The sequence below is a fragment of the Mesitornis unicolor genome, unplaced genomic scaffold, assembly GCF_000695765.1.
Source record: "Mesitornis unicolor isolate BGI_N332 unplaced genomic scaffold, ASM69576v1 scaffold2524, whole genome shotgun sequence".
Taxonomy (NCBI): Eukaryota; Metazoa; Chordata; class Aves; order Mesitornithiformes; family Mesitornithidae; genus Mesitornis; species Mesitornis unicolor.
The window spans coordinates 95789-108006 of NW_010177837.1; the positions used below are offsets into that span (position 1 = coordinate 95789).

The 12218-nt window shown below is 33.8% G+C and overlaps 1 protein-coding gene across 1 annotated transcript in view; it reads left to right on the top strand.

The window, feature by feature from the left end:
- NBEA (neurobeachin) overlaps window positions 1-12218 on the top strand; it is a gene marked incomplete at its 3' end in the record, with an annotated part of 92578 nt that overhangs the window by 63026 nt on the left and 17334 nt on the right. The window contains exons 17-23 of the mRNA XM_010182231.1: window positions 551-643; window positions 3520-3628; window positions 5632-5713; window positions 5920-6043; window positions 6367-6559; window positions 6828-7847; window positions 11899-12116. Coding sequence (XP_010180533.1) covers window positions 551-643; window positions 3520-3628; window positions 5632-5713; window positions 5920-6043; window positions 6367-6559; window positions 6828-7847; window positions 11899-12116 — 1839 coding nt within the window. The remainder of the gene's footprint in view (window positions 1-550; window positions 644-3519; window positions 3629-5631; window positions 5714-5919; window positions 6044-6366; window positions 6560-6827; window positions 7848-11898; window positions 12117-12218) is intronic.

Here is a 12218-nt window from a genome sequence, read left to right on the forward strand (position 1 = left end):
GAACAGAGTGTATTTTTTTAATCTACTTCAAATTTTGATGCAATGAGGATGTGGCTTCGTAGGTGTGTATGGAATTTTGTGTAACATATTGCCATGTATTGACAAATGACATTTCAGTGTGAACATCTTGTGATTAAATACAGTTACCCTATCCCATTTAGAAAGGATATTAAGTATGGGTTTTAACAAGGAAAGGACATCTTCTTTAGCATCCAGGTACTTTAAGAAACTCCAGGGTGTGACCTTATGTGTTCCAATCTGCTTCCCTTGTCACTTATTTGATTGTTCTAAGGTAGAAATATGAGAGAAAGTTGTCATTTTCTGTTATAAATCATTGAACCGAATGGAGAGACACCATCTCTGACCTAAAGAATTCATAATCAAACTTATGCTTTGCTTGGTTCGTTCAGTATATCCTTCCATTATGTGTAAATTGCTAGGTTTTAGTTTTCTTGATTATGAACTATTCCTGTTCAGTGAAATGCAATCTATATATGTGACGTTTAGTAATAAACTGAAAAAAACTTCCTGAATTTGTTTTTCTTTTTAGAGTAATTTATAAATTATTGGCTTCCAAAAGTGAGAGCATATGGGTGCAAGCTTTGAAGGTCCTTGGATATTTTCTTAAACACTTGGGTCATAAGTAAGTGTAGTTTTAAAATAATAATAGTAGTGTATTTGAGTTCACAATTCTTCTTGTATTTTTGTGATGATTACTGTATCTTCTTTTACCGTCTTTATAAATTACTTAAAATTGTTAGGTTTTGTGATTATTTGTAGATTGTTATCTTTATATATTGGCATAAAATTAGCTTACCAGTTAACTAGTTACTAATATGATGATTGAAAAGATACAGTGATTGCCAAATAAATGGTATTCTGAAATTTAAGTCCTAAAATTATAAAACAGTGTTTTTCAAAAATGCAATTTATAAATGTATAATGCATCGTCAGCTAAGGATAATAGAAAACATATGAGTTGTATCAAACATTTGTTGCTGGAATTTTCAGTGTCATTGCAATAAAAGTTTCAGGGCATTGCTTTAAAAATAGCTTTCAAATGACTGGAAAAATGAAAAAGACAAATATGTCATTCACATGGGAAAGTTTCGGAAGGAAAAGAGAACAGACTAAGTAAATGATCATTAAAAAATAGAAAAGAAATAATCACATTTAAAATGAGCTGATGTCATGAAATAGTTGTACTTAGTCTCATCTTCCATTATTTGTTGTTAAGAAAGAATTAAAAAGCATGCAGTACTGTGTAATCTGCTGCTGCTCAGTTTTCCCCTTCCACATATGTTATTTAGCTGCCTGCCAGAGTTAGCCCACAACAACATTCTTGTGGGAGATTGGGCAGTGTAACAATTAGCCGTGTGATTCACGAGAGATTTCATCATGTAAAACCTCCTTAGAAGAGAAAGCAGCGAGGAGTCCTGCCAGAGTGCAGTATTGCACGACATGCTTTTCTCAGCAAGATCAATAAAATATGACTGTATAACTGAGAGACAGCTGAACATGTGCTCCCAAATGGGATTTTTCTTTTGGGAACCAGGAAGCTAAAGAGTGTTCTGGGAATTAATAAAACAAATTGTTAGTCCACTCAAGAATCTTCAAGGGCTTTTCAAACATTACTTACTTAAAATTTTTCACATTAGGAGTTTTCACATTCGCAATAGGAGTTGGAATAAGTAAGAAATACCAGATGAAGGTTTGACTTGTGCGGAAGCCTGGTTGTGTCCAAATAAGTACATTCGTTTCTTTTTCAGACCTCCAAACATCTGTAAATGTTCATGTTTTATGTATGTTTCAGCAAATAAAAATTCCCCCTTACCTTTTCACACCTTACAGCTTTTGCTTGTGAGGTGTGCCCATTTGCACACATGCACATGCTTTGTTTTATAAAATTGTAGTAAACTACAGGAAACTCTATTGAATCATAAAATTGTAAGCCACATAAACTTATAAAGCACTTAGATAAATTTTAGTTTCAGAGTACTGGAAACAGGCATTGTATTTTAATACTCTAAAGCAGAATTGCTTAGAGAGATGTTGTAATGTGATTTATGAAATCTCAACCAATACAATATTAATAACAAATGTGTAAGCACAAAACCATTGCTGCAGTTCATATATATTCATTGCAGATTTAGCTATAGAGTGAATGTAATTGATTCTTGGGATAAGTGACCATCAATGTGTCAGATGAGAACCTAAATGACTTAATCGATTGTATTTGGTATCTGTGATGATAGTCTGCTTAGTCTTGTTCTTTTCCTTCTCTGCCATCCTTGATTCTTTCCATACCAGCATGGAAACGATACTTAGTTACTTGCTTTTGGATTTTATCTGCACATTTAAACCCTCCAATTATTTTCCACTTCCATGGACTTCATCATAGCTCACAAGGTTGAATGCATGTAGATTATGTAGATGAGTAACTCATGAACTCTCTTCTGTGCACAGAAGAGTACAAACAGTTATAAGTTGTTGCCACTCTCATTTGTGGCTATTTGAAAATGATAATATAATGTATTAATTTCAGAAACTTTAGAATGAAGCTGTGTAATTTAAACCTGAGTTATTAGCATCAGTAATCATGAAAAGGATGTTTCTTAGCTTTTGAATGCATAACATTTCACAGAAAATTTACTGTATTTTATCTTCTTTCATATTTTTTGTGGCTTTAATATAGATTATTAATTATTTTTAATAATTATTTTTTTATTTCATACTCATTACAGTAGTAGATAAATTTAATGATGCAGTATATGAGAAGTTCTCTGTTTATGACATTATTTCCAATTTTAAAAGAATAGTGTTTTGAGACAGATGGAATTCACTGATGTGAGCTGCTTTATTCTTCGCTTTTTAAGATTTGAGTAGTTTTTTTATCCTAGCTGTAAAATTCACTTCCATCACTTGGAATTTCATAGCTTTTCAGGATTTTATTTCCTTTGCATTATAATTTATGTTATTCCAGGATTTAATTACTTTGGCTGCATGAGAGAATGCTATATAGAGAATGCCAGTACTGATAAGTCTGTATGTGTTAGTATTTATGGCGGAAGGTCTGAGGTTGGATTGTCCTGAGTCCTTGGGGGAGTGGCAAAAGATATGTTCTGCAGTGATCGCATTTTAGCCAGCCTGGGAACATCTTGAACTCTCTCAGCCTGAGTAAGATAGAAAGGGATTCCTTTGTCTTATTCCACTGTGAAAACCATGTAGGGTGGGAATGGTGTGCCGTTTGTTTTATACAAAAGCCCATCCCAAAACGCAGCACTGCTTTCTGAGAACCTTTCTGTATTACTGCAATTGCATTTATATTGGAAAAGGTCTTAAATGATGTTCATAATTATATTCATAATATTTACAGAATAACAAATTTTAGAACTTTTTAGTACAACATCAAAATATTTGGCTTTTGGTTGTTCGGTGTTTTTTGGGTTTTTTTTTTGTATTTACTTTAAATGTTCAACATGCTTGGTGTTTTCCTAATATTTTTATGTTCTCTTCCAGACGAAAGGTTGAAATCATGCATACTCACAGTCTTTTCACACTTCTTGGAGAAAGGTTGATGCTGCATACAAATACGGTGACAGTTACAACATATAACACACTTTATGAGGTACAGATTGTTAAACATAGAGATTTTTCTGATGAAAATTCTGATGTAATTATTTTGTTTGACTGTGCTTTGTAAGATCCTGATTCTCAAGACTTTTGAGAGAATTTTGAGTAGAAATTTTACGAAAGGTTTTCTTGGTTCAAAATGTATTTTGTCATTCTTAGGATTTTTTGTTAACAGTGTCACAATTTTTACATAGTCTCTATAAAACTTTCCACTTGCAGCATTACAGAAGGTGATGTAAAAGACCCTGCTATTTTAAGATGTTCATCACTTTCCACAAAAAAATGAAAAAGTTACTGCCGACCTGCAATTGCTCTTACTCCTCCATTGTTTGGAGGAGTTTGTTTCAATTGCAATGAAAACTGCTGGAGCCAAAGAGATGCTTCTTTTTCTTTATCTTTTCCCTTTTTTGTGCCATTCCTATGAAGTTTACAAAACTTTGAAAAATGCTGGTTTTCTTTTTCAACTAGTAATTCTGATAGTATGCCAAAATGGTAACTGAATGCAGACACTTTTATGTAACAGGTACTGCTTGAGGCAAGTTAATATGACCTCAAAGCATTCAACTGTTCTACCAGGCTCTTGTAGAAATGTCAGTTCTGATGATAAGCAATTCTGTTAAAGCAAAATACAATCAAGTTGGTAAAAACCCATGTCCTCATGTCTGCAAATGCATTAAGATCATGTCCAGTCTTCAATTATTTTTAAAATTATGACTTTGAATTTAATCCTTTGCAGGTATTTTGGGGGTTTTTTAAACACAAATAGATGTAATGGTTCAATACTGAGGACTGATTTCAGAAAAGACATGGAAGAATATTGATATTTAGGGTTCTGAGTTGAAGTGATGTAGAAAACATTCTCCTATGATTGCAAAAACCTGAACATCGTCTATTTGCTAGTGGCTTATGCAAACATCAGGTTCTTTTTTTATTGCACGTATCTGAGCTTACCCTCGGTGGTTTGGCCACATGGGTCTCACCATCTAGATGTCCCTGCATTCAGATTTCTGAGAGCTTCTGTGATTGGTATGCTCAGAAAATACCTAAATCAGTGACAAAATTACAATCCTCTTGGAGTCCAGCATCCACAGCCATTTACATGGAAAAATAGCCAGAGAAGAAGAAAAAGGAGTTAAGTGCCGGAAACACAAAAAGATTTGACAAGGAACTGGTGCAGATATTTTCCATGTTCCTCTCATAAAAAGCCAAGGTGTATTTGCATTCTATTTTAGACACCAATATGTAAAGACCCATTCAAAGATACTGTGTTTACAACTAAAGTGACTTTGATTATTGATTAATGAATAATCTAAAGTTCTGCTTTAAAATAATAAAAATTATTAGTGAAATGCTTCTATTTTGAAATTAATTTGCTTGAATATTCTTATGAAGAGTCCTGCATTATTATTGTTAAGTTTTTAGCTTGTTCTTAAAAATAAATTTCCATACATAAAACCAGTGACAAGTATCCCAGTGCGAAAGGTCTGTGGTGTTGCCTCAATAGTTTGTCAAGTACAATTCATGAAACAGGGGAATAATCTCTCTTGTTCATTGTGTGAAGTCTCAGGATTATTCCTATGGAGGGATGTTTGTGACTGTTCATCTTTCCTAGTGGGGGAAAACCAAACCCACTTTTAAGAAATACTAGGTTTGGTTATGGATATAGTAACTTCTGACGCACAGTGCTCATGAAAGAATATTTGATCTGTGAATGTATAACACTATAAAGAATATTAATTAAATATTTCTAAACCACCATTATTGGGTATTTAGTCAGCTAACTAAAAAGTTAGTTAGTCAGTCATGATATATCCATGGAAATCTTGCTTCTCACATAGAGGAATTGCTTGTTTCCATTCTTCAAGAATAAAAATATTTTACCAAAATGTTTCATGTGACCATGGTAAATGGTCTTCTTAACAAATTTTAAAATTAACAAAGAAATGCTGTAGTGTTTAATTAAAAATGGTAAAAGGAAAATAATATTCTGTGTTTTAGATTTTGACAGAACAAGTATGCACTCAAGTTGTTCATAAACCACATCCAGAGCCAGATTCTACAGTGAAAATTCAGAATCCAAGTAAGGACAATATATTATGTTTGTATGATAAATATATTGCCTAGAGATTGTGGGAGTATTTTAAAATGGTTCAGGAAGTGAGAACAAATCATTATTGTATCTCAAATACATATGGGTTTCAGTTAACTACTTACATAAGTTGCTCTAAGCAACTTTTTTTAAAAAAATGTTAAAATGTGTTACGTAACTAATTTATTCTTTCAAAGTGATTCTTAAGGTGGTGGCAACGCTGTTAAAAAACTCCACACCAAGTGCAGAGCTGATGGAAGTTCGACGTTTGTTCTTATCTGATATGATAAAACTCTTTAGTAATAGCCGTGAAAACAGAAGGTATGTTACTGCAAATAGTATTTTCTCGTCCTTGTAGGTAATGGCAATCTGTTATAGTCTGTGTAGAGTTTTATACTGTATATTAAGTGGAATATATAAGAAATAAATGAAATAGGTCTGCACTAACTACTTAGTTCAGTAAATAATATGGAATTCTTCTGTTTAGAATATACTTTAAATTTTTTTTCATTCTGAAGTATTTTTAATTTCTTCCTACTGTTGAATTAATGCTCAGAGGAGGTGTTCCTCCTATTTTAACCATCATAATGTTAATATAAAGAAGCTTTGTTTGGATATATGTTGACCTAATTATTTCACTTTAGATGTTTACTTCAGTGTTCAGTGTGGCAGGACTGGATGTTTTCTCTGGGATACATTAATCCTAAGAACTCTGAAGAACAGAAGATCACAGAGATGGTTTACAACATTTTCCGCATTCTGTTGTATCATGCAATAAAATATGAATGGGGAGGCTGGAGAGTGTGGGTGGATACTCTTTCTATAGCTCATTCCAAGGTAAGAAATGGCTCGAGGATGGTTTTTTAATACTGGCAACTCCCCCAAAGGGACTAGAAATACCAGCAATAAGCTGTGAAGTGATTTAGTGCCATCTGGTGGCTATCTCCATACATGTCAAGGTGGCTTTTTTGGCATCGTTGTAGGTCCCTTGCCGTGAAACGATTTGTAAGCTGTGTGTAATATGTTGCTAAGATTCTTGTTAGTTTTTTGGTCCAAATTCCTGTAGCATATTTTCTTCCACATAATCTGTTATTTTCTTTTTAAGGTCACGTACGAGGCTCACAAGGAGTATCTAGCAAAAATGTATGAAGAATATCAAAGACAAGAGGAAGAAAACATCAAAAAGGGGAAGAAGGGGAATGTGAGCACTATCTCAGGTCTTTCCTCTCAGACAACAGGAGCAAAAGGTGGAATGGAAATTCGAGAGATAGAAGACCTTTCACAAAGCCAAAGTCCAGAAAGTGAAACAGATTACCCTGTCAGTACAGATACAAGGGACTTGCTCATGGCTACAAAGGTATCAGATGATGTACTTGGAAGTACTGAGAGACCAGGAGGAGGAGTGCATGTGGAAGTTCATGACCTTTTAGTTGATATAAAAGCTGAAAAGGTAGAAGCCACTGAAGTAAAACTTGATGATATGGATTTATCACCAGAGACGCTGGTAACTGGAGAAAATGGTGCACTTGTAGAAGTCGAATCTCTTCTAGATAATGTTTATAGTGCTGCTGTTGAGAAGCTGCAAAATAATGTTCATGGAAGTGTGGGTATTATTAAGAAGAATGAGGAAAAAGATAATGGTCCTTTAATAACTCTGGCTGATGAGAAAGATGAACCTTCTACTAACAGTACCTCATTTCTCTTTGATAAAATACCTAGTCAAGAGGAGAAACTTCTACCTGAACTTTCAAGTAATCACATTTCTATTCCAAATGTGCAAGAGACACAGATGCATCTTGGTGTAAATGATGATTTGGGATTGCTTGCACATATGACGACTAGTGTAGATATAACATGTGGTTCAAGTATAATAGAGGACAAGGAGTTCAAGATTCACACAACTTCAGATGGAATGAGTAGTATTTCGGAGAGGGATTTGGCTTCATCATCTAAAGGATTAGAATATGCTGAAATGACTGCCACAACTCTTGAGACAGAGTCTTCTGGTAGCAAAACTGTACCTAGTGTTGATGCAGGAAGTATAATATCAGATACAGAAAGATCTGATGATGGTAAGGAAGCAGGAAAGGAGATACGGAAGATCCAGACAACTACCACAACCCAGGTAAGTTTCAATTGGTTTAGCCATGCATGTCTCTGCTGTAATTGTTTGTACCTGCTGGATAAATTAATAGTACAAGATCTGAGAGATGTTTGGAGGGCTTTTATTTTATTATATGAAGGATTTACATTCTCCAAGCCTATTTGCTTTGAAAATGCTCTAACATATGTAAGAATTGTAAAGTCTTTCATGTTTGTAGAGAAAATATGTATTGCAGTTGTAGATGCTTTAATTTAAAAAATTTAGCTAAGAGAATCTCTCATCCAGTTTCCTTAGTTCTTGTGAAGTTCTTAGAATTCTGCTTTAGACTTTCTTGTTAGAATGTCTTAAGATTAGAAATATCTTTATTTCACAATGAAATATATATTGAAATATTCTTTCCTCTTGCTGTACCTTCCGCAGAGTGTAGTCTTACAGCACTTTAGGATACTGTCTTCCTTCCCATACAGGGATGCTGGCATAAATTATCTCCATTTTTGATCCTAACATCAAAAAAGGAATAATTTAGAGATAATAGAAAAAGACCAAACAAACTGTGACTTGATTTCTAGACAAGAGATGATTAATAAAATAAGTTTCTTATTGGAGAAAGAACTTTCTTATTGGAGATCTTTTCTTGTCTAGGTCTCCTTTTGAAAAATTCTGAAAAATTAGTGTTTTTGCAACAGCCATAGCATTCTGAAAATGGGAAGGCCAAGACAGAATACTACTCTTTGAACGAATTTGTACTCTGTATACACAGCAAAATATAGGATCACTTTGAATTTTTAAAGTACAGAATTAATTTCCTCACTGGCATTGTTCAGAGACTGTATCATGTAATCAAATATTGTTTTTAAGGTTGTTATCATGTGAAAGAATTGACTACCTTCAAGATTTTACTGACTAACTGTATGTCCAACGTGTACACCAGTATTTATCTTCTAAGATTTTAAAGTCAAGCAGACTTCCTGAAACTATGGAAGAAGAGCCAGGAAAAAAATGCAAAAAATGCTTTGACCAATACAGTGTAGTGTATACCAAATTGTCAGAAGAAGGAGTTTCAGAGATACACTCAAGTACACTCAAAGTACATGGCATCTGATAACACAGATCAGCCTGCCCACTTTGTTCTTCAGGGAAACAATACTTTCAGCAAAACTTCAGTGAATGGACATTTTAATTTATTTAAACAATCTGTTGTTTCCAAAACAGATACTTTCTCTTTAAAAAAAAAAAAAAAAAAAAAAGAAATACAACACCACTTACTCAGACCAGTGTGTTCTGGCATATAGAAAGAATACTCTTCTAAATCTCTCATCTATGGTAAGAACCTCTGTTTTGATGAGTAAAGCAGATGGAGCTCTTACATTCCCTAGACAGGTATTACAAGAAAAGTTTGGGGTTCTCTTGTAAGTATTTTTTCAAAACTAAGAAAATCCTCATGACATCAGTATCAGAGTAGCAAGTATTGTTCAGTGATCCTTATATTTAAAAGTATTCTGTCTAATAAAGAACAAACCCTGAAAGCTCTCAACAGGAATAATATATCTGTTACTGTCAGTTCCCAAACACATTAAGTCTTAAAATTAAGACTGTTAATGCCATGGAAACTGATAAATGGACATGATGGAGGAGAGCAAGAAAAAGGAGCAGTCAGTTTTTATTTTGAAATGTGGATTTTTCTTTAAAGAGTAAAAGACAAGTGAAATGCTGGTATTTACTTATACCCATAATCACAGATGAATTTGTAAGATAAATCTTTAATGCAAAAGATAATCTGAAAATTCTGATGGTGTGTCTTTGGGACTTTTCTGTTCTTTAACCTTTCTTCTTGATGAATTTCACCTATAACAGTTGAATTACAAAAATGTAAATTCCTCAAGCCTATAATCATTTGTTAACTTTTATCAGATCATTGTAAGACAGGAGAAACAAAATGTTTTCCAAATTTCCTAACAGATCATTTTTATCTGATAATTACCTACAAACTGTTTACTCTTCAAGCATCTGAACTTACAAGTTAATTAACTCCCTCACTTCATCATACACTGCTTAAATTACAGTTATCACTAAAATCAGTAATAAGCTACAATGAATTAAGTCTGTAACCATTAATATATATTTTAAATAATATTCTCAAAACTAATTATCAACTGTGTAACTGTCAGAATAGCTATCTTCTTCTTTGGGTATTTTGAAATACCCTGTGAACTGTAAGCTGTCCGTAAACTCTTTTCTGTTTAAATGAAGTTAACCTCAATAATGAAATATGGAAATGTAAATCAAACATCACTGTTTTAATGAGCAAAGAGCAATGTTAATTTTCACATGTCTGCAGTGGAGCTGAAGGTTGTCATTTTGATTGCAGCATGTATGGGAACTGCCATGTTACATTTGATTTCTTTGAGACCACTGAAAATGGCTTAAAGACTGGCCACCTAAGTGTAGATATTTGGGTGCCTTGGGAATTTATGCAATGCACATGAAAGCCCATTCTTTCAGATACAGTAGTATTGGCTGAATAAAGGTATCCTGTTATGATACAGTATGATACTATTACTGCTCCTGACATGACAAATACCTGTAGTTTTACGCAAAAGAGAAAAAGTGGTATATGAATGGAGTTGCTAACCTCAAATTCTCTAAAAACAGATCTACAATTAGCTGCCCACCTTATCAGTAAGAAGTAAGTTCAAATGAACTGAAAAGAAGCAACAAATTGCACCGCAAAGGGAATGTGAAACTCCTGCTTACCTCTAAGAAGTGTTAATGCCTTCATCTATAGTAGATCAACTATTGAAGAATATAAAATTAACTCTTTCCTATGGTCCTAACTAGAAATGACTTAAAATAAAATTGAAAGCACTATACAGAAGATTGATTAAAAAAAAATCTTAGATAAGTCTAAGAAGAAAAGTAAAAAATCATTTAAAGATAATTTAAAGAAAAGCAGAGGAAATTAAAGTAACAGTAAAAAATTTGATCTCAATAGGTCAAACTGAATGAAGGAAACCTGCCCTGCTCTGGAAGATCAAAATCAGACTAAAGATCTAAGCAGCTGTCCAGCTCAAGTCCAATGCCATGTTCATTTTCACATTGCTACCACAAATAATTTGTAAATGTTTTTTCCCTGTTAAATGCTGTCCAGATTTAAAACCGTATGCTAAGATCAGGAAATGAATAAGTCAGCAAAGCAAGTATATTTTCTATTTTGCCAATTTGAAGCTAATCTAAAGTAACTTTAAAATAATTTCAAGGATCAGACTTTGTATTTCTTTATTTCACAGACATTGCACATTATGTAATTTTGTTGTTATGAATATTTGCCTCAAATTCAGTCAAGTATTTGTTCTTTACTTCTTTTTCCTTCATGGCATTCTCCATTATATCCTGTATGTGTATCTTTTACTCTTGTCTTTAATCACCAAGTGGAAACAGTCATGACTATGTAGGTATTGAAAGGGAATGAAATTCACATCCACCACCTGTTGGGAGCATCTAAAGAATGTCCTGGGGATCCATAAAACTGTTATCCAATTAACAAAGTGTAACAAAATTGGCAAAATGAGATTTGGGAGACTAGACTTGATTCTCTAATCAACCTGCTAAAAGGACTAGATAAATAAATTGGTTTTGGAAAATGAGGAGCTATCTAAAATTACACTGATTTCTTGAAGCTGTCATGGTATAGTTAATCCAAGTTTTGATGCAAATAGTCAAAGAAAATTGTGTTATCAGCACAAAAGAATAGTTGTTTCCTATAAATAAAGTCTTGTCCCTGCTGTCCGTGCGCATGCTGTATTTGGTCTTTTGTGTAATATTTCAAGTGAAGAAGCTGAGTGTAAAACATCAGTGAATAGCTGAGAGGAAGACCAGCCATAGCCCCTCAGTGCTGATAGATGTAAATTGAAGCAGCTCCTTTATTGAAGGATACTGCTTGCCTTGGAATATCAATATCTCCCGTAGTTTATGCTCAAGTCCAGTTTTAGTCCATCCTTTCTCTAATTCTGTGATCCATTGAAAAACACATTATAGAAAGTTAACATCATTTTTGAACTTCTTGTTGATGTAGGCAGTACAGGGTCGATCTGTCACCCAGCAAGACCGGGATTTACGTGTTGACTTGGGATTTCGAGGAATGCCAATGACAGAAGAGCAGCGACGACAGTTTAGTCCAGGTCCACGCACAACTATGTTTCGTATTCCAGAGTTTAAATGGTCTCCCATGCACCAGCGGCTCCTGACAGACTTGCTTTTTGCACTAGAAACAGATGTACATGTTTGGAGAAGGTAAGTGGTTGTTTCTTCTTTAATTCCTGCTTTGTGTTTCCAGCAACAAGAAAAAATTAGATGTGTTGTAGAGAGGATGTTACTGGGATAGTGGGAAGGGAA